The 24,989-nt window shown below is 48.6% G+C and overlaps 1 protein-coding gene across 1 annotated transcript; it reads right to left on the reverse strand.

The window, feature by feature from the left end:
• Positions 1 to 1,448: 1,448 nt before the first annotated feature.
• Positions 1,449 to 23,033, reverse strand: LOC137305269 (zinc-binding protein A33-like). The gene is made up of 6 exons (XM_067974126.1): positions 22,550 to 23,033; positions 19,562 to 19,657; positions 18,298 to 18,531; positions 15,553 to 15,575; positions 14,272 to 14,390; positions 1,449 to 2,277 (listed from the first exon to the last, which is right to left on the reverse strand). Exons 1-6 carry the CDS (start codon positions 22,982 to 22,984, stop codon positions 1,799 to 1,801), a joined length of 1,386 nt encoding a protein of 461 aa, XP_067830227.1. The 5' UTR covers positions 22,985 to 23,033; the 3' UTR covers positions 1,449 to 1,798.
• Positions 23,034 to 24,989: the final 1,956 nt, after the last annotated feature.

A 24,989-nucleotide genomic window follows, 5' to 3' on the forward strand; every position in this document is an offset into this window, starting at 1 on the left:
AGAATTACAGCCAGAAAGTGCTGTAACCAGCAGGGCAGATAAAGGGGAACCAGTAGATGTAGTATATTTGGGTTTTCAAAAGGCATTTCGATAAGGTGCCACACAAAAGGTTGTTATGCAAGATAAGGGCTCATGGGGTTGGAGGTAATATATTAGCATGGATAGAGGATTGATTAACAGACAGAAAACAGAGAGTAGGGATAAACAGGTCATTTTCGGGTTGGCAGGCTGTAACTAGTGGGGTACCGCAAGGATCGGTGATTGGGCCTCAGCTATTTACAATCTATATTAATGACTAATGATGAAGGGACCGAGTGTAATGTATCCAAATTTGCTGACGATACAAAGCTAGGTGGGAAAGTAAGCTGTGAGGAGGATACAAAAAGGGATATAGACAGGTTAAGTGAGTGGGCAAGAAGGTGGCAGATGGAGTATAATGGGGGAAATGTGAGGTTATTCACTTTGGTAGGAAGAATAGAAAAACAGAATATTTTTTAAATGGTGAGAAGCTATTAAATGTTGGTGTTCAGAGGGATCTGGGTGTCCTCGTACACAAAACACAGAAAGTTAACATGCAGGTACAGCAAGCAATTTGGAAGGCAAATGGAATGTTGGCCTTTATTGCCAGGGGTTGGAGTATAAGAGTAAGGAAGTCTTGCTACAATTGTACAGGGCTTTGGTGAGACCACACCTTGAGTACTATGTACAGTTTTGGTCTCCTTACCTAAGGAAGGATACACTTGCCTTAGAGGCAGTGCAACGAAGGTTCACTAGATTGATTCCTGAGATGAGATGATTGTCCAATGAGGAGAAGTTGAGCAGAATGGGCCTATACTCTCTGGAGTTTAGAAGAATGAGAGGTGATCTCATTGAAACGTATAAGATTCTGAGGGGGCTTGATTCTGAGAGGCTGTTTCCCCTGGCTGGAGAGTCTAGAACTAGGGGGAATAGTCTCAGGATAAGGGGTCGGCCATTTAAGATAGAGATGAGGAGGAATTTCTTCACTCAGAGGACTGTGAATCTTTGGAATCCTCTACTCCAGAGGGCTGTGGATGCTGAGTCATTGAGTATATTCAAGACTGAGATCGATAGACTTTTGGACTCTAAAGGAAGCAAGGGATATGGGGATCGGGCAGGAAAGTTGAGTTGAGGTCGACAATCAGCCATGATCTTATTGAATGGCGGAGCAGGCTCAGGGGGCCTACTCCTGCTCCTATTTCTTGTGCTCTTATGAGAGACATGGAAAAAGGTAAGAGAGGAAGAGAAATACAGACAGAAAGAGAGATAAGGAGACGGATGGAGGAAGAGACGCAGAAACATATAGGGATGGATTGAAATTGTACTGTGCAGTTTTATTAATGAATAAAATTCCTTTGACTATTATCTCAAGCAAGACATTAACTTGTTGATTTTATTTTTTTTTTAAGAATAGATTAATTATTGCATTTGTAAAGATAGCAGGTAGAGAAATGTCATGTGAACATTACTAATAACATACAGAGTACATCCCAAGAGAGAAAACTGAAACAGAGAGAGATGGAGAGAGTGCCCTTTGAAGGACAAAAATAGTTCAATAAGCCAAATGTAATTTTCTTGTACTACAGACAACCTACTGTGTTTTTGGTAGAATAAAAATGCCTGTAATTTTTCCGTTGATTAAGACAGTCTCTTCCTATCGCAGAAAAGCTCAAATCATTGGATTCCCCTTTAGCTTTGAGCAACCAGTCGCTAATGGTAATGAGGCCCTGTTACCATAGCAACTATCAGCATCATTTCCTGCCTGCACCCCCACCCCCTCTTAAATCAGCTGGTGGCAGAGTTTGAGGGGCTTGGCGTTGGAGTCAGCGCTGGGGTAGAAGAAAGGGAACAGCTTCTCGGTGAAGGCATGGGCGAAGGTGTAGAGATGAGTCATGTCGTCGGCCTTGTAAAATGACACCTGCCCTCCCTCGTGGTCCAGGTAGACCCCGATCTTCGAGTGCTCCACGTGCCCGAAGGTCCAGAAGCCATTCTCCGGGGTGAGAATGACCCACCCCTCTCTGTCGATGGACTCTGCCGCCACTCCCACGTCCCAGTCGGGCTGGCTGCCCACGTCCACCTCCCAGTAGTGCCTCCCCGACGTGAATCCCACCGAGCCCAGGACACAGGCACAGAAATCGAAGCGCTCCAGGTTCCCGGGCAGCTCCTGCGAGGTGTAGGAGTATCTAACGGCGGTCAAGTCCTCGGAAAGGTCCAGGTAGGGGTTAGCGGAACTTGGGTCAAGGGTCAGCGGAGCTGGGACTAGAAGGCGAGAAGGACAAAGAAACAAGTGGTCACTGGTTGAGTTGTGATTGACCTTCTCCAAGCTGTTTGATTCCACCTTATAATATAAGAACATCAGAAGGTATCTGCCCGAGGGGCTCAGTGGGTGAAATGACAGCACAATCATTGACGTAAGACATTTTAGGCACAAGGAAAGGACATTAGGCCCAATAAACCAGTCCCATAGGTTAGCTATACCTACCTGCCTTGTCATCATGTTGTATAATCTCCAGAAATGCATCAAATTGTGTTTGAAATCCTGGTGACTAGATTAAGGAAGTTGTGCTCGGGTTTGAGACAATCTAATTCAAGTGTTTGGGGGGGGTGATTTTAAACCCCAAGAACGGGTGGGTTGGGGGCGGGCGGGAGTTGAAAATAGTTGTTTTTTGGGTCGCGACCGCAACCCGGCTTTATTTCCGGGTTTAACTGTCGGTGCGTAAAAGTCCAGGCTTCCCGCTGGGAATGCAAATTCCGAAAATGTTTTGGGTCGCGACCCCAAAAAAACAACTATTTTCAACTCCCGCCCGCCCCCAACCCACCCGTTCTTGGGGGTTAAAATCGCCCCCTTCATGTTTTTGAGGGAACCAAATTTATTCAGAATAAACGGTTCACTGTGGTAAACGGTTGAAATACCGACAATGATAACAACAAACCTCTGCCATTGTTTTTCGGAGGGCATTCTATATCCTAACAACCCCACCACATAAAGAGATTTCACCTAACCGCTCCCTTCTTTCTTTTGGTGACGATCTTAAATGGGGGTTAGGGTTCTCCAATGAGTTTGAGTTATGAGTTTGCTTCTAGCTCGCATTCCTGGTATCCAGAATCGTAGAACTGAGCCACATAGACCAGGAATTGGTTAGGCTGTTAGCAGATCACAGTTGGGTTAATGGTTTGGCTACAAAACACCTCAGTGGTTCTAAGCTGTGAGAAAGAAAATAATAATCACCCTGGGTTCTTGTTAATGGTGAAGATCCCATGACTCCTGATGGGAATTACATGTGTATGGAGGACGGGTTGATGTTTGGCTGTGATGCCCTCCCATAATCGAAAGCCCATGGAGGCTCATGTCCAGGCTCGGCTGATGAATAGACATTTGGATGAGGTACTGAAGAACGGTTGAGGCCCAGAGACCTGCACCTCCGGAAGACTCAACACCGTTAATAGAAGAGAATATTGGAGGGGGAAAGAATCAAAACGAACCCATTAAAAGTCATAGGAACATAGGAACAGGAGTAGGCCATTCAGCCCCTCATGCCTGCTCCGCCATTTGATAAGATCATGGCTGATCTGTGATCTAACTCCATATACCTGCCTTTGGCCCATATCCCTTAATACCTTTGATTGCCAAAAAACTATCTATCTCAGATTTAAATTTAGCAATTGAGCTAGCATCAAGTGCCATTTGCGGAAGAGAGTTCCAAACTTCTACCACCCTTTGTGTGTAGAAATGTTTTCTAATCTCACTCCTGAAAGGTCTGGCTCTAATTTTTAGACTGTGCCCCCTACTCCTAAAATCCCCAACCAGCGGAAATAGTTTCTCTCTATCCACCCTATCTGTTCCCCTTAATATCTTATAAACTTCGATCAGGTCACCCCTTAACCTTCGAAACTCTAGAGAATACAACCCCAATTTGTGTAATCTCTCCTCGTAACTTAACCCTTGAAGTCCGGGTATCATTCTAGTAAACCTACGCTGCGCTCCCTCCAAGGCCAATATGACTATAAGAGCACAATAGGAGACCATTCAGCCCATCAAGTCTGCTGCTATCTGCCACAGTGGCTTCCATTGTGAAGCCTGTGTCTAGCTCCATGTGTTTTACAGAACCTGTCCAAAAAAGATTACTCCGGGAAGCAGAACTCAAGATGACAGCAAATATAACTGGACACAGATGTAGGAATGGAAACACATGTTCCTCTGCATTGCAAATGCAAGGACAGGACACACATGTGCACAAATACAAGCACACAACACAGTTATACTCTATTGTGCACAATCAAACATACACACAGACACAATGTTGCATGTGTAAGACATTCCATACAACAAAAGACTTGCATTTATATAGCAACTTTCACAACCTCAGGACATCACCAATGAAGTACAGTCACTGTTATAAAGTAGGAAATACAGCAGCCAATATTGCACACAGCAAGATGCCACAAACAGCACTGTGACAATGACCAGACCATCTGTTTTAGCGATGTTAGTTGAGGGATGAATGTTGTCCCAGACACCGGGGAGAACACCCCTGCTCCTCTATGAAATAGTGCCTGGGATCTTTTACATTTACTTCAGAGGGTCCTTAATTCAACATCTCATAGACAGCACCTCCCACAACAGAGCACTCACTCAGTACTGGCACTGGGAGGGTCAGCCTAGATTTTTATACTCAAGCCTCTGGAGTGGGATTTGAACCCACAAACCTTCTGAGTTAGAAGTGAGAGGGCTACCCACTGAGCCACAGCTGTATATACATATGTATGGGTTCACAAGCATGCACCTGCCCCTATCTGGACAAACGCACACACTTAAGGGAAAGAACTACAGCACTAAGTAATGAGCGGCAATAAAAATCGAAAATCCAGTTCTGATGAAAAGTCTTCACCCTGAAATGTTAACTCTGTTTCTTTCTCCTCAGATGCTGCCTGACTTGCTGAGTATTTCTGTTTTTATTTCAGATTTCCAGTGTTTTGCTTTTGAAGTAATGACCTGCCTTCCCTCTGGTGTGATAGTCATTGGTACAATTTGAATTGTATTGCGTGGCCCAGCGCTGAAAGGCTTAATGATCGAACCCAGGCTTGACTATTTGCTCAGGAGGTAACCACAGACGCATTTACAGTTATTTATGGCCACTGAGGTCAGGTTCACACTCACTTCCACCTCTTTATCAGCGTCTCTGCGCTCCTGCACTGTCCCTGAGTCTGTGAGCTGGAGGTGGAGAGAGTGAATCACGTACGGGCAGGGCGAGCCAGTGAGGTGCATGGCACGGAAGACGTGGTTAGCCACAAACTGTAACAGTAAACTACTGCATTTCCTCTTCCTCTTTCACACCCCCAACTCCCCCCCCCCTGCCCCCCAATCTCCTCCCGCAGCAAATTCAGCACCTGAAGAGACAAGGGGCTGATAACACATCCGACATCTGGAAATGGGAAATATTTGGAGTGGGACTAAATGGATCGCTTTTTCAAAGAGCTGACACAAGCACGATGGGCCGAATGGCCTCCATCTGTGCCGTGTGATTCTATGAAATCAGAGTGAAAGGTTTCACTCCCGACTGATACTGTACGGCCCGTGCGTGCCTCAGTGTCAGCTTCTGTACATGTACAGTACGCAGTGAGTAAAAGGGAATGAGTCACCGATACTCTCTGTCATACCTCGGATTAAGGTATGACAGAGGAAGGAGAAAATCTCCGAAAGCTTGTGAATTTAAAATAAAATTGCTGGACTATAACTCGGTGTTGTAAAATTGTTTACAATACCTCGGATTGTTCGATGTGATATTTTAAGTGTCACAAATGGACGTACATGGGACATGTGTTATTGACTGTTCAAATTGTGTGTGTCTCAGTGTCGCTGGTCACAAAATACAACCCAGGGTCTCCTCGCAGCCTGTCTCCCCCTCCTCCGAGGCCCAAGCACCCTGGGGTCCCCTCGCAGCCTGTCTCCCCCTCCCTCTGTGGCCCAAGCACCCTGGGGTCCCCTCACAGCCTGTCTCCCCCTCCCCCGAGGCTCAAGCACCCTGGGGCCCCCTCGCAGCCTGTCTCCCCTCCCCCTTAGGCCTAAGCACCTTGGGGTCCCCTCGCAGCCTGTCTCCCCTTCCCCCTGAGGCCTTAGCACCCTGGGGCCCCCTCGCAGCCTGTCTCCCCCTCCCCCTGTGGTCCATGCACCCTGGGGTCCCCTCGCAGCCTGCCTCCCCTTCCCCCTGAGGCCCAAGCACCCTGGGGCCCCCTCGCAGCCTGTCTCTCCCTCCCCCTGTGGTCCATGCACCCTAGGGCCCCCTCAGCCTGTCTCTCCCTCCCCCTGTGGTCCATGCACCCTGGGGCCCCCTCGCAGCCTGCCTCCCCCTCCCCCTGTGGTCCATGCACCCTAGGGCCCCCTCGCAGCCTGCCTCCCCCTCCCCCTGAGGCCCAAGCACCCCAGAGACCCCTGGCACATCCCACACTGCCCGGCGACTACATTTAAAGAACCAAACACAATGTGTTGCAAATACACAATAGATGCAGAACTGGAATGGGTGCTGACACCTTCCTTCTGCTCTGGTCTGGGCCTGAGGTTTTGTATAATCTCTAATCCGTTCCTTTAGATGTTTTAAAATCAGAAAACACTGGAGAAGCTCAGCGAGTCAGGCAGCATCTGCGGAGAAAGAAACAGAGTTAACGATTCAGGTCGAAGACCTTTCGTCAGAACTGGAAGATGTAAAAAGAGTTAAAGTTTTTGAGCAAGTCCAGAGTCAGGGAAAGGGGAGGGAGGGAGGGGAGGAATGAACAAAAGGGAAGGTCTGTGATAGGGTGGAGGGCAGGAGTGATTAAATGACAAAAGGGATGATGGTGCAAGGCAAGGAGGATAACATTTGTTCGCTGGTGGGGTTACGTGTAGCGTGACATGAACAAGCGAACAAATGTTATCTGTTTTTAATATAATGGGTCATTTGCTTTCTCTTCCATCCGGATGTTTCTATGTTTCTGCCTGCCTCTCTTTTTTTTTTTGGTTGTTTGTATATTCGGTGGCCCTGTAGATAACACCTCTCTGTCTGAACACTTTGATTGCCTTGGCAACGGGCAGTTGGAAAGACTATCTGTAATCACCAGGTATTGTTCTGTGATTTATAAATGCAAAGGGTTCGAGGATTTCATTTCCACAACATTCACCTGAGGAAGGAGGAAGCCTCCGAAAGCTTGTGAATTTCAAATAAAATTGTTGGACTATAACTTGGTGTTGTAAAATTGTTTACAATTGTCCACCCCAGTCCATCACCGGCATCTCCACATCATGAAAAAATGGGAGCAGTGATTGTGATCTAAAGTTATTGAAATCAGTGTTGAGAATAGAAGGTTAAAAAGAGCCTAAAAGAAAGATGAGGTGCTTTAGTCAGTTTGAAAGTTCTCAGACATGGTTTACTCATTTCATTGTCTCAGGATGTTTACTGGGAATAGCTTCGATCCTGTGTAGATGTGAGGGACACAATCTAATTCTGACCCTATTGAATTGAGCAAATCCCCCATCTCCATCGAACAATCCCATCTCCTGTCTCTGTAACGATAACAGGGACTTCCAAATGCTGGAATGTCTGAGGGGGAAACATCTTTTGATCTGAGGTACGATTTTAAACACGCAAATCTTTCTGGTCGAGAAACTAAATTTACCTGACTGATTTCCAACCCCTAATTGAATCTTTAATATATAAAAATGCTATAGAAATGTGATTTATTATTTTAAACAGTGAGACTGAAATATTTCAGAGGACTTTTCAGTCAAGAAAAATTCAGAGAGACAAAAGAAAGAGAGGGAGAGTGAAAGGAAGGAAAAGGGAGAGGGAGAGAGACAGGGTGAGATATAGGAGCAGGGAGAGGGGGTCAGGGATAGGGACAGGGAGAAAGAGAGAGAGAGTGCGAGAGAAACAATGATTCAGTGTGAGCTCCTGTACATATAGAGCGCACAGCGGGTAAAAGGGAACGATTCACTCCTGTCTGGTACTGTACGGCCCGTGTGTGTCTCAGTGTCAGCTCCTGTACATGTACAGTACACAGTGGGTAAAAGGGAACGATTCATTCCCGTCTGGTACTGTACGGCCCGTGTGTGTCTCAGTGTCACCTGCTGTACATGTACAACTGAGGGTAAAAGGGTCAGCCTCATCTTTTTCCCCCTCCTAAACTGACCCATCACTCCCAAACTGACCCATCATTCATAAGCCGAGTTTAAAAAGGGGTTTAAAAAAGGGGAGTTATAAGGGGGTTCAAATGGGATTCAATGGGGAGTTCATCGGGATTTAAAGAGGGGCAGGGCCTGTGGGCTTAGTGCGTGCCACCGGAAGTGACCTCACCGCGTAGACGAGTAGCCAACATGGCCGCCGGCGCTGGGCAGCCTCTCCCCCGCCCCATTCGCCATCTTGTCAGTACCCGGAAGTGACCTCACGGTCAGCCAACATGGCCGTCGGCCCCGCTGGGCTCCTCCCCCTCCGCCGCCTGTCCACGGGTCACGGGATCAGGTGACTCGATCTCCCAGAGTGCAGCACGGCCCAAAACTGGCCATCGATGGGACCTTTTCTCCGCCGCGCTGCATTGTGGGTAGGCGGGGCCGCCATCGCCGCCTCCGTTGGGCTGGAATTTATTGCAATTCCTTCACAACTGAACAAAATGTCCCTGAATAATGTGGAAAAGGTGAATCCCCCTCTCATTGCAATTAGGGATAACGTGGAGCAAACTCTATAATATTATTAAAGATCAGTATTGTCTTGTGCGACCTTAACAATTATTTCAATAATCCGAACATTCCTTAACTTTCAAATGACCCCCATGGAAGGCAATTCGACCGGGAGTGGCATCATGTCAAATTCCTTCTTCTGGTATTTTACTGGGGTCAGTGACCCGGTTATTGTGAAACGTTTAAGGGCTCCAATAAATACCCAGGGGATTGTTTTATAAGATGCTTCAGACTCCATAGGCCAGTATCCAGAGGTGGAATACAGACATCTGTTAAAATTGGACACAATCACTTCACCTCCGCTAATATTAAAGAGGTTTAATAATTTTAAAGGGGGTGCAGGAACAGACACAAATCTTTGAAGGTGGCAGGACAAGTTGAGAAGGCTGTTAAAAAGCCAATGGGATCCTTAGCTTTATAAATAGAGGCATGGGGGTGATTTTAAACCCCAAGAACAGGTGGGTTGGGGGCGGACGGGAGTTGAAAATAGTTGTTTTTTTGGGTCACAACTGCAAAATTTTCAGACTTTTCATTCCCAGTGGGAAGCCTGGACTTTTACGCGCTCATGTTGCACCCGAAACAAAGCCGGGTTGCAGTCGCGACCCAAAAAACAACTATTTTCAACTCCCACCTGGCCCCAACCTGTTCTTGGGGGTTAAAATCACCCCCATAGAGTACAAACGCAAGGAAGTTATGCTAAACCTTTATAAATCACTGGTTAGGCCTCAGCTGGAGTATTGTGTCCAGTTCTGGGCACCATATTTTAGGAAGGATGTCAAGACCTTGGAGAGGGTGCAGAGGAGATTTACTAGAATGGTACCAGGGATGAGGGACTTCAGTTATGTGGAGAGACTGGAGAAGCTGGAATTGTTCTTCTTAAATCAGAGAAGATTAAGAGGAGATTTTTATAGAGGCATTCAAAATTAAAAGGGGAGTTCTGAAGGAGTAAATAAGCAGAAAATGTTTACATGGGTTGGTAACCACAGTGTTTGATGGGACAGTGTAAAGGGAGCTTTACTCTGTATCTAACCTGTACTATACCTGCCCTGGGAGTGTTTGATGGGACAGTGTAGAGGGAGCTTTACTCTGTATCTAACCTGTACTATACCTGCCCTGGGAGTGTTTGATGGGACAGTGTAGAGGGAGCTTTACTCTGTATCTAACCCTTGCTGTACCTGCCCTGGGAGTGTTTGATGGGACAGTGTAGAGGGAGCTTTACTCTGTATCTAACCTGTACTATACCTGCCCTGGGAGTGTTTGATGGGACAGTGTAGAGGGAGCTTTACTCTGTATCTAACCTGTGCTGTACCTGACCTGGGAGTGTTTGATGGGACAGTGTAGAGGGAGCATTACTTTGTATCTAACCTGTGCTGTACCTGACCTGGGAGTGTTTGATGGGACAGTGTAGAGGGAGCTTTACTCTGTATCTAACCCGTGCTGTACCTGCCCTGGGAGTGTTTGATGGGACAGTGTAGAGGGAGCTTTACTCTGTATCTAACCCATGCTGTTCCTGCCCTGGGAGTGTTTGATGGGACCGTGTAGAGGGAGCTTTACTCTGTATCTAACCCGTGCTGTACCTGCCCTGGGAGTGTTTGATGGGACAGTGTAGAGGGAGCTTTACTCTGTATCTAACCCTTGCTGTACCTGCCCTGGGAGTGTTTGATGGGACAGTGTAGAGGGAGCTTTACTCTGTATCTAACCCGTGCTGTACCTGCCCTGGGAGTGTTTGATGGGACAGTGTAGAGGGAGCTTTACTCTGTATCTAACCCATGCTGTACCGGCCCTGAGAGTGTTTGATGGGACCGTGTAGAGGGAGCTTTACTCTGTATCTAACCCGTGCTTTTCCTGCCCTGGGAGTGTTTGATGGGACAGTGTAGAGGGAGCTTTACTCTGTATCAAACCCTGTACCTGTTCTGGGAGTGTTTGATGGGACAGTGTAGAGGGAGCTTTACTCTGTATCTAACCCGTGCTGTACCTGCCCTGAGAGTGTTTGACGGGACAGTGTAGAGGGAGCTTTACTCTGTATCTAACCCGTGGTGTACCTGCTCTGGGAGTGTTTGATGGGACAGTGTAGATGGAGCTTTAGTCTCTTTCTAACCTGTATTGGAGACCTGGCTGAGAGTATTAGATGGGAACATAGGAACAAATTAGGCCATTCAGCTCTTTGAGCCTGTTCCCACATTATATTAGATCACAGCTGATCTGTATCTCAACTCCATTTACCCAACTTTGCTTCCTATCTCTTGATACCGTTACATAACAAAAAATCCATGAATCTCAGTCAATTGCCCCCCAGCATCCACAGCCTTTTGGGGGAGAGCTCCAGATTTCCACCACCATTTTGAGTGAAAAAATGATTCCTGATTTCTCTCCAAAATGGCCTTGCTCTAATTTTAAGATTCGGTCCCCTTGCTCTAGATTGCACCACCAGGGGAAATAGTTTCTCTGTATCAACTCTGTTGAATCCCTTTCTAATTTTTAACATCTCGATTAGAGCACCATTCTAAACTCAAGGGAATACAAACCAAGTTTATGGCAACCTGTCCTAGTAATGTAACCCTTTAAGTCCTGGTACCACTCTGGCTGTACGTCCTCCAAGGCCAATATATCCTTCCTGAGGTATGGTGTCCAAAACTGAATGTAGTATTGGAGATGGGGTCTAACCAGAACCCTGTACAACTGGAGCATAACTTCCTCTCCTTCATATTCCAACAGATTCAATAGTAACTTTCAAAAGGGAATGGGATAAATACTTGAAGGGAAAACATTTACAAGGCTATAGGGAAATGGGACTTTCAATGGCCCGAATGGACTCGTCCTGTACTGTGATACAATGATAACCCCATTAAGATAAAAGCCAACATCCCATTAGTCTTTTTGATTATTTAGTGCGCCTAGGTTTTAATGATTTGTTCCACTGCAGCTGCTACTCTCTCACCAGGTGTCGGTCATGGCTCAGTGGGTAACACTCTCACTTCTGAGTCAGCAAGTTGTGGGTTCAAGTCCTGCTCCAGCAACTAGAACACAAATCTTGGCTGATATTCTGGGGGAGTACTGCACTGTTGGAGGTGCTGTCTCTCAGATGGGGTGTTAAGCTGTGGCCCTCTTCAGTGGCCACTATTTCAAAGAGTTCATAGCAGCCAATATTTATCCTTCACCAAAACAGACGATCTGGTTATTATCCAGTTGCTGTTTGTGGGAGCTTGCTGTGCGCAAATTGGCTGTTGAGTTCCCTACATTAGAACAGTGACTATACTTTAGAAGTTGGCCGTAAAGCACTTTGGGACGTCCTATAGTCATGAAAGGCGCTATATAAATGCAAGCCTGATCTGTCGTCCAAGGTGCGTGATCTGGCAGTCATTTATGTTATAAACTGCCTATTTTTTAATGTTGGATGTGGCTGAGAAAACGCAATAGCAGCTGAAAACATTTCCACTGTCAAACTCGCACTGATTGGACTGTGAGCAGCTTCTGTCCCCGCATAAGCTCCAGCCTGACTCTGCAGCGACTGACGAGTGCTAGACTATTAACCCACGCGTTGCCACACTGCGTGCGGTAAAGCAGCATCTTGAGAGATGTGGGCGTATGAAACCACAGCATGAATGAAGACCAGTGCATTGAGACTGCGATTCCCTTTGCAGGCCTGGTTTCGAACACATTGCTTGTCCGCCTGCGATGCACTATCTTGTAAATAAACACTCACACCTGCGTGTGTGTATAAGTGAAAATGTAGCACCCAATAGGCAGTTGATTAACATCAGGAAACAGAGAGTTGAAGTAAATAAGGGTTGATTGGGCTGGAGAATCGTTGGAATTGGTTTATCTCAGGGGTCAATGCTGGGCCCACTTTTGCTCTTGGTATATATTGATGATTTGGGCTTGAGTATCGAGTACACAATCCTGAGGACGCAAAAGTAGGAGGTTTAAGACATGCATTCGGAAAGACTTGAATTTACAAAGAACCTTTCATGACCTCAAGAGGTCCCAAAGTGCTCTACAGCCAATTAAGTACTTTTGAAGTGTCGTCACTGTTGTAATGTAGGAAACTCAGCAGCCAATTTGCGCACAGCAAGATCCCACAAACAGCAATGTGATAATGACCAGATAATCTGTTTTAGGTGTTAATTGAGGGATAAATGTTGGCCTGGACTCTGGGGAGAACTCCCCTGCTTTTCTTCAAAATGGTGGCATGGGAGCTTTTACATCCACCTCAGAGGGCAGACAGGACCTCGGTTTAATGTTTCATCCGAAAGACAGTACCTCTGACAGTGCAGCACTCCCTCAGTACTGGCACTGAAGGTCAGAACGTCGTGGGTCCAAGCCCACTCCAGAGACATGAGCATAAAATATAGGCCGACACACGCACTGCTGTACTGAGGGAGTGCTGCACTGTCGGAGGTGCCGTCTTTCAGATGAGACGCTAAACCGAGGTTCCGTCTGCCCTCTCAGGTGGACGTAAAAAATCCCAGGGCCACTATTCGAAGAAGAGCAGGGGAGTTCTCCCCGGTGTCCTGGACAATATTTATCCCTCAACCAACATCACTCAATGACAGAGTATCTGGTCATTCTCTCATTGCTGTTTGTGGGATCTTGCTGTGCGCAAATTGGCTGCCACGTTTCCTACATTACAACAGTGACTACACTTCAAAAAAAGTACTTCATTGGCTGTAATGCGCTTTGGGACATCGTGAGGTTGTGAAAGGCGCTATATAAATGCACGTCTTTCTTTTCTTTTATGCAGCAGGGTATCTGTATCTGTGTGTGTGTGGGAGGAGGGCAAATTTTTTATTCGTTCATGGGATGTGGGCGTCGCTGGCGAGGCCGGCATTTATTGCCCATCCCTAATTGCCCTTGAGAAGGTGGTGGTGAGCCGCCTTCTTGAACCGCTGCAGTCCGTGTGGTGACGGTTCTCCCACAGTGCTGTTAGGAAGGGAGTTTCAGGATTTTGACCCAGCGACGATGAAGGAACGGCGATATATTTCCAAGTCGGGATGGTGTGTGACTTGGAGGGGGACGTTCAGGTGGTGTTGTTCCCATGCGCCTGCTGCCCTTGTCCTTCTAGGTGGTAGAGGTCGCGGGTTTGGGAGGTGCTGTCGAAGAAGCCTTGGCGAGTTGCTGCAGTGCATCCTGTGGATGGTACACACTGCAGCCACTGTGCGCCGGTGGTGAAGGGAGTGAATGTTTAGGGTAGTGGATGGGGTGCTTTGTCCTGGATGTTTTCGAGCTTCTTGAGTGTTGTTGGAGCTGCACTCATCCAGGCAAGTGGAGAGTATTCCATCACACTCCTGACTTGTGCCTTGTCGATGGTGGAAAGGCTTTGGGGAGTCAGGAGGTGAATTACTCGCCACAGAATACCCAGCCTCTGACCTGCTCTTGTAGCCACAGTATTTATATGGCTGGTCCGGTTAAGTTTCTGGTCAATGGTGACCCCCAGGATGTTGATGGTGGGGGATTCGGCGATGGTAATGCTGTTGAATGTCAAGGGGAGGTGGTTAGACTCTCTCTTGTTGGAGATGGTGCCTGTTGTTTATAAGTGTATAGAACCTCACCTGGACTGATTATGTCTCTCATCTTTTTCCACACCGCGTACTGGAGGGGTCCCCGAAACGAGCCAACGTTCAATCTGCTGGGTGGCACCACCTCACAATCCGGAAATCCTTGCTTCAACCTGTGGCGAGTTATAGATGGCAGCTCTGATTATTCCATGAAGGGTTTGTGGCTGAGCCCCCAACCCCCCTCCCTCCCCACATCACGCCCGAGCCGTTTCTCATCGGGCTTCAATGGAAAAATGAAGCTTCGACGGCCGCTGGCCCCAAGATTCCTGGGCCTCGTGAGGGCCGGGCGCCTGATTCCTGCACTGGGGGAGATGCCCAGAGTATCTTGGTTCTGGCACGATTCCTCCCAGTTTAGAATGCCCGTTAAATTCCAGTTGGGAGGAGGGGAGGGGTTGTGGGTGGATCTTCCATCTCCCCACCCACCCCCCCCACATCAAGGGGGTATTTCAGGAAGAACCCCTGGGTCACCTGGGAACCCCTGGGAATTGGGCCCTTCATATCCTTCGAAGGCCTCAGTGTAACTCACACCAGTTGAGAGCTGGAGCGACTCCATTTGAAGCCTCCTGAAGGCCCGCAACCTTTGCTAGAATAAGGCAAATGACCCCAGAGGGGTTGGTTAACCTTGTCTGGTGGTTCAACTGGCAGTCAATGACAGGACAACATAAACCTTCCTTTGGCCCAGTTGGGCCCTGTGGCGGCCTCAGGCGGCCTGGCCTGGTGCTGCCGTGCCTTACAAGGGCAGATTGCGCTCGGACTGGGTCGGGAGCATCGCGGCCTGTCCCGGCTATGGAAATGACCCCGTCCCCGACCCCAGGATTCCTGAGGGGGTCTCTGGCCTGGTGCTGAGGTGAGGCTCTCACTACACTGCGTTTACACTAGGAGCGCGGGTCCCTACGATATTCAGGGCCACTATCACTGAGCAATACAGATCAGGAAGATCCCAGGTACAATCCCTCGTCTGCGCTGTTTGCACTGATCTTAGGTGCAACCACAATTTGCAGTGTTACAACTAGTTGCAAAGGTTTAAGGAAGAGACAAAGGTTCCCATTCCTTATTGCCATCCAGCATCATCTGCTGGCTGAGTGTGTATGTGAGTGTGTGAGTGTGTGCGTGTGTGGAGGTGTGTTTGTGTGTGCGTGTGTACGTGCTTGTGCGCACGTGCATGTGTGCGTCCACGTGTATATGCCTGTGCGTGTATGCGCATATAAGCGTGTGCATGTGTGTGGGCACATGTGTATGGACATTGGAAAATAACGTAGAGGGCTTGGATCTTACCTTTCCGTCAGGTCTTTGACATCCTGTAAAATATGAATAATAGAGAAATAACGAGACTTGTTATAATACATCACACTAACATGTTGAAACATCTCAAAGGGCTTCGCTCACTGAATTATTTTTTGAAGAGCAGCGAGTTATGTAGGCAAATGCGGTAGCCGTTTCGCTGTAGCAATGTGTGACAGCATAAGCTGAGGGGGAGGGGAGAAGGGAACCAGGCTGAATAGTGCCAGAGTGAACTGGGCATGGAGAACATTGCCAGTGTGAACTGGGCATGGAGAACAGTGCCAGTGTGAACTGGGCATGGAGAATAGTGCCAGTATGAACTGGGCATGGAGAACAGTGCCAGAGTGAACTGGGCATGGAAAATAGTGCCAGTGTGAACTGGGAGTGGGGAACGGTGCCAGAGTGAATTGGGAGTGGGGAACGGTGCCAGTGTGAACTGGGAGTGGGGAACAGTGCCAGAGTGAATTAGGAGTTGGGAACAGTGCCAGTGTGAACTGGGGGTGGGGAACAGTGCCAGAGTGAATTAGGAGTTGGGAACAGTGCCAGTGTGAACTGGGAGTGGGGAACAGTGCCAGTGTGAATTAGGAGTTGGGAACAGTACCAGTGTGAACTGGGAGTGGGGAACAGTGCCAGAGTGAATTAGGAGTTGGGAACAGTGCCAGTGTGAATTGGGAGTGGGGAGCACACCCAGAGTGAATTGGGAGTGGGGAACGGTGCCAGAGTGAATTGGGAGTGGGGAACGGTGCCAGAATGAATTGGGAGTGCGGAACGGTGCCAGAGTGAATTGGGAGTGGGGAACGGTGCCAGAGTGAATTGGGAGTGGGGAACGGTGCCAGAATGAATTGGGAGTGGGGAGCGGTGCCAGTGTGAATTGGGAGTGGGGAACGGTGCCAGAATGAATTGGGAGTGGGGAACGGTGCCAGAGTGAATTGGGAATGGGGAACAGTGCCAGTGTGAATTGGGAATGGGGAACGGTGCCAGAGTGAATTGGAAGTGGGGAACGGTGCCAGAGTGAATTGGGAGTGGGGAGCGGTGCCAGAATGAATTGGGAGTGGGGAACGATGCCAGAGTGAATTGGGAATGGGGAACAGTGCCAGTGTGAATTGGGAATGGGGAACGGTGCCAGAGTGAATTGGGAGTGAGGAGCGGTGCCAGAATGAATTGGGAGTGGGGAACGGTGCCAGAATGAATTGGGAGTGGGGAGCGGTGCCAGAATGAATTGGGAGTGGGGAACGGTGCCAGAGTGAATTGGGAATGGGGAACAGTGCCAGAGTGAATTGGGAATGGGGAACAGTGCCAGTGTGAATTGGGAGTGGGGAACGGTGCCAGTGTGAATTGGGAGTGGGGAACGGTGCCAGTGTGAATTGGGAGTGGGGAACGGTGCCAGAGTGAATTGGGAATGGGGAACAGTGCCAGTGTGAATTGGGAGTGGGGAGCGGTGCCAGAGTGAATTGGGAGTGGGGAACGGTGCCAGAGTGAATTGGGAGTGGGGAACGGTGCCAGAGTGAATTGGGAGTGGGGAACAGTGCCAGTGTGAATTGGGAATGGGGAACAGTGCCAGTGTGAATTGGGAGTGGGGAATGGTGCCAGAGTGAATTGGGAGTGGGGAACGGTGCCAGAGTGAATTGGGAATGGGGAACAGTGCCAGAATGAATTGGGAGTGGGGAACAGTGCCAGAGTGAATTGGGAATGGGGAACAGTGCCAGTGTGAATTGGGAATGGGGAACGGTGCCAGAGTGAATTGGGAATGGGGAACGGTGCCAGAGTGAATTGGGAATGGGGAACAGTACCAGTGTGAATTGGGAGTGGGGAACAGTGCCAGAGTGAATTGGGAATGGGGAACAGTGCCAGAGTGAATTGGGAGTGGGGAACGGTGCCAGAGTGAAGTGAGAGGAGAGGGAGAGCATTACTCACATGAAGTGGAGGAAGAAGAATTTGGAGGTGAACTGGGGATAGCGGGTGAATGGGTACAAGTATAAATTGGGCGGGGATGGGGTCGGGGGACGGGGGTAAGTGTGCCTTTACATCATAGTGAGTCATCGCAACAATTTATCAATGAGACTTAACAGCAGAATGGCAATACACAGCTACAGCACATATATACAACAGCCCCCAGTTTCTCTGCAAGAAATGATTCCTACCACCACCTTCCCCTCTACAGGTGATGTTATGTTGGGTACATCGGCCACTTAATGTTATGACAAGCTGGTGACCCACCAGACTTTTAGTGGTATTAAATACTGTAGAAACCATGCTGGCCTCTGCCCTCCTCCCAAATCAGAGTCACATTGAGAAACATTTCTACTTTGGCCCTGATATTCCGCGAGACTTCCCCGAATTCCTGCCGGAATTTCAGCGGGAGACGTGATCAGCACCCGGAGAAACAACGTAAACGGCAGAAGACGGGGATAATCCCTGTGGAATTTTACGGCCTTTATCCTCCTCCAGCCCTACAACCCTCCGAGATCTCTGCGCTCCTCCAATTCTGGCCTCTTGCGCATCCCTCATTTTAATCGCTCCACCATTGGAGGCCGTGCCTTCAGCTGCCCAGGGCCTTAAGCTCTGGAATTCCCTCCCGAAACCTCTCCGCCTCTCCCTCCTCCTTTAAGTCGCTCCTTAAAACCTACCTCTTTGACCAAGCTTTTGGTCTCCTGTCCTAATATCTCCTTATGTGGCTCGGTGTCAATTTTTGTTTCATTCCCGAAAAACGCAGGTGTACAGGGCTGCGGAAAATCCCACCTGGAGTAAACTCATGGGGTCCTCCTCGTTCAGTCTCCATCGAATGTTGGTGATCACTGTTTCCAAGGTGGATTTCTCGTCCTGTAATTTCTTCTGATTATCTTCCATCTCTCTCAGGATCCTGTGCTCCTCCTCTCGAAGTTTTTCCAGGACCGCTCCCTGCTGCTCCTGCAGGAAGGTGCGGAGCTCGTCGAACTCGGAGATGATGTGACTCTTTATGGTGCCCGTGCTCTCCTGTTTGATGAACGACAAGCTGAAATAGTATCTGATTTCCTCCCCCACCTAAGGCCCCATTGGAGATGGAGGCCCAAGTGGCTACTCTCTTTGTGTGAGAGTTGAGACAGCTATTCAACCTTGGAAGGCCCAATTCTGTTCTCACCTGACATCCACGTATCGTAGAATCATGCAGCACAGAAGGAGGCCATTCAGCCCGTCGTGCCTGTGTTGGCTTTTTGAAAGAGCTATCCTGGTAGTCCCACTCCCCCTGCTCATTTCCCGTAATCCTGCAAATTTTTCCTTTTCAAGTATTTATCCAATTCCCTTTTGAAAGTTACTATTGAATCTGCTTCCACCGCCCTTTCAGGCAGTGCATTCCAGATCATAACTACTCGCTGCGTAAAGATAATTCTCCTGATTCCCCCACTGGTTCTTTTGCCAATTATCTTAAACCCGTGCCCTCTGGTTACCGACCCTCCTGCCACTGGAAACAGTTTCGCCTTCTTTACTCTTATCGAAACCCATCATAGTTTTGAACGCCTCTATTAAATCTTCCCCTCAATCTCTCTGCTCTTTTTAGTTACTGATTAGCAAGTAGAAGCAGGAATCTTTGGTGATTTTCCCTTGCTTTGCACAGGAACCCGAGGCAAATTGCAGAACCTAATGGTACAGCCTCGCCTTCTGCCCAGCTGAGATCAGATACGTCAACACAGACCAAACCTGGGCCTTCTGGTGTGTTCAGCTCAGTGTTACTTTAGGTGACGTCTTTACCGCTTGGCCGCCTGAGACTTCCTACTGCACTGTGTTAAGCCAGTGATCTCCCTTGAGACTAACAGTAGTCTCCAATCCTCTTTCCTACCTCCACCTGTGGAGTGAGTTGGCCTCCAACGGCGAGCCCGCCCAGGATCAGACATCATTGTGGGAATAGGAACATAGGGACAGGAGCAGGCCATTCGGCCCCTCGAGCCTGTTCCTCCATTCACTAGTTCAGTAGGATTGACTTGATTGAGTTTGTAATTGGTACAACAAAGAAAGCTCCAACAATCACCTTGAGTTCCAGAACCTTCTTTTCCTGGTTGGCCTCGATCCCGTTTAGCACTTCTATTCGATTCTCTAGTTGAACTGAAGATTCCTTCAGTTTCTCCTGCAACAGAAGTTCTAGTCAATGATGCCATGGGCCATGTCTCATGTCTTAAAGGCAATGCTTTGGTTTTCACAATTGTAAACAATTTTACAACACCAAGTTATAGTCCAACAAATTTATTTTTAATCCCACAAGCTTTCGGGGGCTTCCACACCGCCTGAGGAAGGGGAAAGCCCCCGAAAGCTTGTGGGATTAAAAATAAATTTGTTGGACTATAACTTGGTGTTGTAAAATTGTTTACAATTGTCAACCCCAGTCCATCACCGGCATCTCCACATCTTGGTTTTCACAGTGAGCAGAGGACGAGTCACATTATTCATTGTCTCTATTCTTGTTGCTGTACGTTTCTAAACCTTTCTTGAGATCTCCACAGCCCCAGTTTACCACAAGTATTGGTGGTTAAAGGGTTTCCTGTACAGCTGTGACAGTTTTCATCATTTGTCTTGTTCAGGGCAATGGTTGAAGCCCTGGAACACAGCCACTGAACACAGAGCTGGTTGTTTTAAGTGATGGAATACTCTCTACTTGACCTGGATGGGTGTAGCTCCAACAACACTCAATACTCGACACCATCGAGGACAAAGCCAGTTAGCTTCATCGGCAGCCCATCCACCATCTTAAACATCCACTCCCTCCGCCACCTGCGCACCGTGGCTGCAGTGTGCACTATCTACAGGACGGACCGCAGTAACTCACCAAGGCTGCTTCGACAGCACCTCCCAAACCCATGACCTCCACCACAAGACGCACGGGAACACCATCACCTCCAAGTTCCCCTCCGAGTCACTCACCATCCCGACTTGGAAGATATCTCAGCTGTTCCTTCATCGTCGTTGGGTCAAAATCCTGAAACTCCCCACCTAACAGCAACTGCGGGAGCACCTTCGCCACATGGACTGCAGCGGTTCAAGAAGGCGGGGGCCCACCACCACCTTCTCAAGGGACAACCAGGGATGGGCAATAAACGCCGGCCTTGCTAGCGACACCCATATCCCCAGAATGAATTTTTAAAAAGCGTTGGAGTGTCTGGATCAGGCATCAGCCGGGGGTGGCCCTGATTTGTGAACTCCCAGTGCTGACCGTGGCTCTTTGACCTGGTCTCTTGTCACTGTGACCAGTAGAGAAAGGGGAGGTCATTGGAAGTCAGGGTTGTTGTGGGGCTTGGAGCTTTACTCTGTATCCAACCCAGGCTGTGGCTCACCTGAGAATGCTTTATCATGTCGTTTACATCTAACCTCAGGAGTGTTTGATTGAACTAGTGGGAATTCCCTCTTGTCTCTATCTCGTGGTAGGAGTGCTTGATGGGACTGTGTTGTTGTACCTGACATCAGTAAAATGGAGCAGCGGAGAGAGACCTTTACTTTGCCCTCCCAGCCCATTTGGATCCTGACCCAGGAGTGTTTAGTGGTGCAGTGTAGATGGAGCTTAAGGCCAGATCTAACCCATACCATAAAAGACACGGGATTGCATGATGACAATATTGGGGACTACAAATGGAAGATGCTCCTTCTCTGAAAACTGATGTCCCCCACTTGGATGAGGAATAAAATAATGTGGGAAGGGGAAACGTGGGGAAAGTCTCAATGGTTCGATTGTTAACTGATCCGCACAGACCACGAAGATTCCAGATCTGATCACCAGCCTTTGGTCGGGAGGTGATAGGGGTCACTAGAGGTGGGGTCAGCCCCCAATGCTAGGGAAAGACATCAGGGATTTTCAGTCCTGATTGACAGTCAGTGACTCCGCATAGAACGGGTGATGGGTAAATATCCGACTGCGATGGTGATGTAAAACAGTAGTGATCGCATAAAAGCAAATCAGAAAGGTTTGCATTTATATAGCGCCTTTTATACCCTCAGCACATTCTACATTGAATGAAGTACTTTTTGAAGTGTAGTTACTGTTGTAATGTAGGAAACGCGGCAGCAAAATTTGTACACAGCAAGATCCCACAAACAGCAATGACCAGATAATCTTTTTTCTAATTGATGTTGGTTGAGGGGCGTTCTCCCCCAGGACACCAGGGAGAACGTCCCTACTCTTCTTGGAAATAGTGACCCTGGGATCTTTTGCATCCACCTGAGCGGGCAGACGGGGTCTCGTTTTAACGTCTCGTCTGAAAGACGGCACCTCCGACAGTGCAGCGCTCCCTCAGTACTGCACTGGGAGAGTCAGCCTGGATTACGTACTCTGAAGTGGGACTTGAACCTGCAATCTTCTGCCTCAGAGGCGAGAGTGCTGCCCACTGACATAGGCCGCCTGTTATATATCCTGCCCAAAATCAATTGAGTTGTATATATTTTTTTTATTCGTTCATGGGATGTGGGCGTCGCTGGCGAGGCCGGCATTTATTGCCCATCCCTAATTGCCCTTGAGAAGGTGGTGGTGAGCCGCCTTCTTGAACCGCTGCAGTCTGTGTGGTGAAGGTTCTCCCACAGTGCTGTTAGGAAGGGAGTTCCAGGATTTTGACCCAGTGACGATTGGTCAGGGAGTGTAGCAGGCAGCCACCCATCGTACACAACTGCCCAAGACAAGTTTCAACCCCTGTATACCTGGACTTTGGGTTCAGGAACAGCTGAGGTGGCCTCCCCATAGCTGGCTGATAGTGGGGGGACCATTTTAACCTAACCCGCCCGCCGGAGATCGGGGTGGGGGCAATGCCGGTTTTAGACCATTGAAGTCAATATTGGACGGGGTGTGAAACTGGCGTTCCACCCGATCCCGTGGGATTCCCGCCCAGCCAGTTCGGTTAAAACCACCCCCTGCTCTCCAGGACCACACGTGAAGAATGGACAGTTGGGTGAGTTATGGTGAGTTCGAGACCACCTCACTTTCTTTGTAAACGGCACCCAAAAATAAGAGAGCAAAGTAATGTAAGAGGTGGGGTCTTACTTGGCAGAATTGCATGGTCTCGTGGATGGGAACAATTCGGTGATCCTTGTGTTCCCTGGAGACTCCGCACACCACGCAGATGGCTTCCTGATCATCCTGGCAGTACAGCTTGAGTTTCTCCTCGTGCCTTGCGCAGAGGACGAGGCCCGGTTCCCCGGGGGGAGGAGGGGCGGGGGGCGGGGTGTCCACACGGAGCTGACGGACCCTCTCCACGATGTTGGCCAGCAGGCGGTTGCTCTTGAACTGGAGCCGGGGGAAGATCTCCTGGCATTGGGGGCAGTGGGACCCCGACTCCTGGTCCCCCCAGAACTCGGCGATGCAGGAACGGCAGAAGTTGTGCTCGCACTCCAGCCGCACTGGGTCCTGGTAGAAGTTCAGGCAGATGGGGCAGCTCACCTCGCTGCTCAGGCTCTCGGCCAGAATCCAGGAGGACATGATGGGCTGGACGCTCCTCGCACCGTGGCCTGGCGATCAGTCAAGTTTCACGGGCCTACTTTCAATGGACAAGACGTCAGGCAAATTTACGATTGTGTCTCACATTTTCCGGGGAGCATTTCTTTTTTGGGGACTGTTTTACGTTTTGGTTTCATGGATCCCTTTGTCTCTCCCTTTCTGCTCTGGCCCATCCCTGTCTTTCCGTGCTCTTTGTCTCTTGCTCTCTTTATTTTGCTCCCTTTTTTCTACAGTGTAGAAATGACTGCGATATTAATGGATGAATACTTAATATGGGGGGATAATTTTAATCTAACCCACCCGTCAGGATTGGGAGGGGGGGGTGCAAAATCAGGGAGATTCTACACCCTGCCCGATTTTAACCTAGGTTGAAGTCAGTGGAAAGTAATATTGGGTGGGGTTTAAAACTGGCATTGCTCCCGATTCGGTGGGATCCCCGTCCGGTGATTTAGGTTAAAATTACCTCCAGTGTGTCAGTATGATATTTCCTTTGTCTGCGATTTTAACACAGGTGATAAGTCAATTAAATTACGTTGGCTTTCAAGACCACATCAGTTTGCCTACCTCTTTTTCTGTTTTTCCATCTATCCCTCTTCCTGTTTTCTCTCAGTCTGGATCTCTGTTCTTTCTCACTGTTCTTCCTCTCTGCTTTCTCTGCCCACGTTTCTTTCTCCGTTCTCATTTCTTTCCATCAGTTTCTGCTTTCTTTCTCAATTCCTCTATCTGGGGCTAATTTTAGCCTGACCCGAAAACGGGCAGGCCCAAGTCAGACCCTCGTTTTACACCCTGCCCTGATTTTTCTCCCCGTTGACTCCAATAGAGAATAAAATCGGGCTGGATGTACAACAGGCGTCCGATCTGAACTTTCCGTGTTCCCGCCGGGCGGGTTAGGTTAAAATTACTCCCTCTGCCTCTATCTGTGCTTTCTCTCTCTTTCTCTGTCCCTAACTTGTCTTTTTCTTGCAATCGCTTCCTCTGTTCTCTCTCTGCCTCTCTGTCACTCTCTCATTCTGGTTTCTTTCTCACTTCCTCTCTCTCTTTGCTTCTCCCCCACATCCTCTCTGTATCGTTCGGGGCTAATTGTAAATATTATCGACAAGTGAACAGCGGGTGATGGTGGATGGAAGGCCCATTTTACAGCTCACTGAACATTCCTGTCCATTGCGGAAAAGGAAATCGGACGAGGGGTGACATGGGCAGCCGATTCGCGAATAACCCTTTTTTCTGCCCGGCAATTAAAAATTACAATCAGCCCCAATTCTCTCTATCTTTCTGTTTCTCGCACTCTCCATCTTCTAGCTTTTCCCTTGCTTCCTCTGGAATGTCATCAAGCAGACTGTACTTGAAGATATTTTTATCATGCCACTAAACACAAAGGCCACACAATTAGCGTCTATTGACCCTCGCATGTTAAAATAAGAAAGACCAACACATTCCGAACCACCAAAACCAAAGGGGCAGATTTTCAACACGCAGGGTAGACATAGACTGATGGTTGAGGATTGGTCGCCCATTATAGACACCGCCCATTTTTATTTTCATTGGAACGCCCGGGTGGCAAGTTTGAGATCTAGCCCACTCTCTCGACTAACGAGGAGATGTTTGGGAAGCTACCTTTGAATTTATTTTTAAGGCTTGATTAAAAGTAATCAGAAACTGGTCCTCCTAACTCAGCTACTTCCTCCAGCTCCTACAGAGTGGTGGATGGGATGACTGTGAGACTGCACCAGGGTGCCACTGGGGTGAATGGAACTTGTCTGACTATAATTGGGAACTGCTCCCTTACGTCTTATGTTGTACCATGTTTGCATTATTTTACATCTAGGTTTCTGAACTCTCCTGCCTGTATGGCCTGGAGCCCCCTAGAGTAAGAGGCAACTCTAATGTTGGACCACCATAGTCCAGGGTCGGAGGAGACCAGCACTGCAGCTCTTAACGGGGGGCCTTCCTACCCCTTGAGCCAGCCCAGACTCTCTCAATCTCTCTC

Source organism: Heptranchias perlo, chromosome 39 (assembly GCF_035084215.1).
Source record: "Heptranchias perlo isolate sHepPer1 chromosome 39, sHepPer1.hap1, whole genome shotgun sequence".
NCBI lineage: Eukaryota > Metazoa > Chordata > Chondrichthyes > Hexanchiformes > Hexanchidae > Heptranchias > Heptranchias perlo.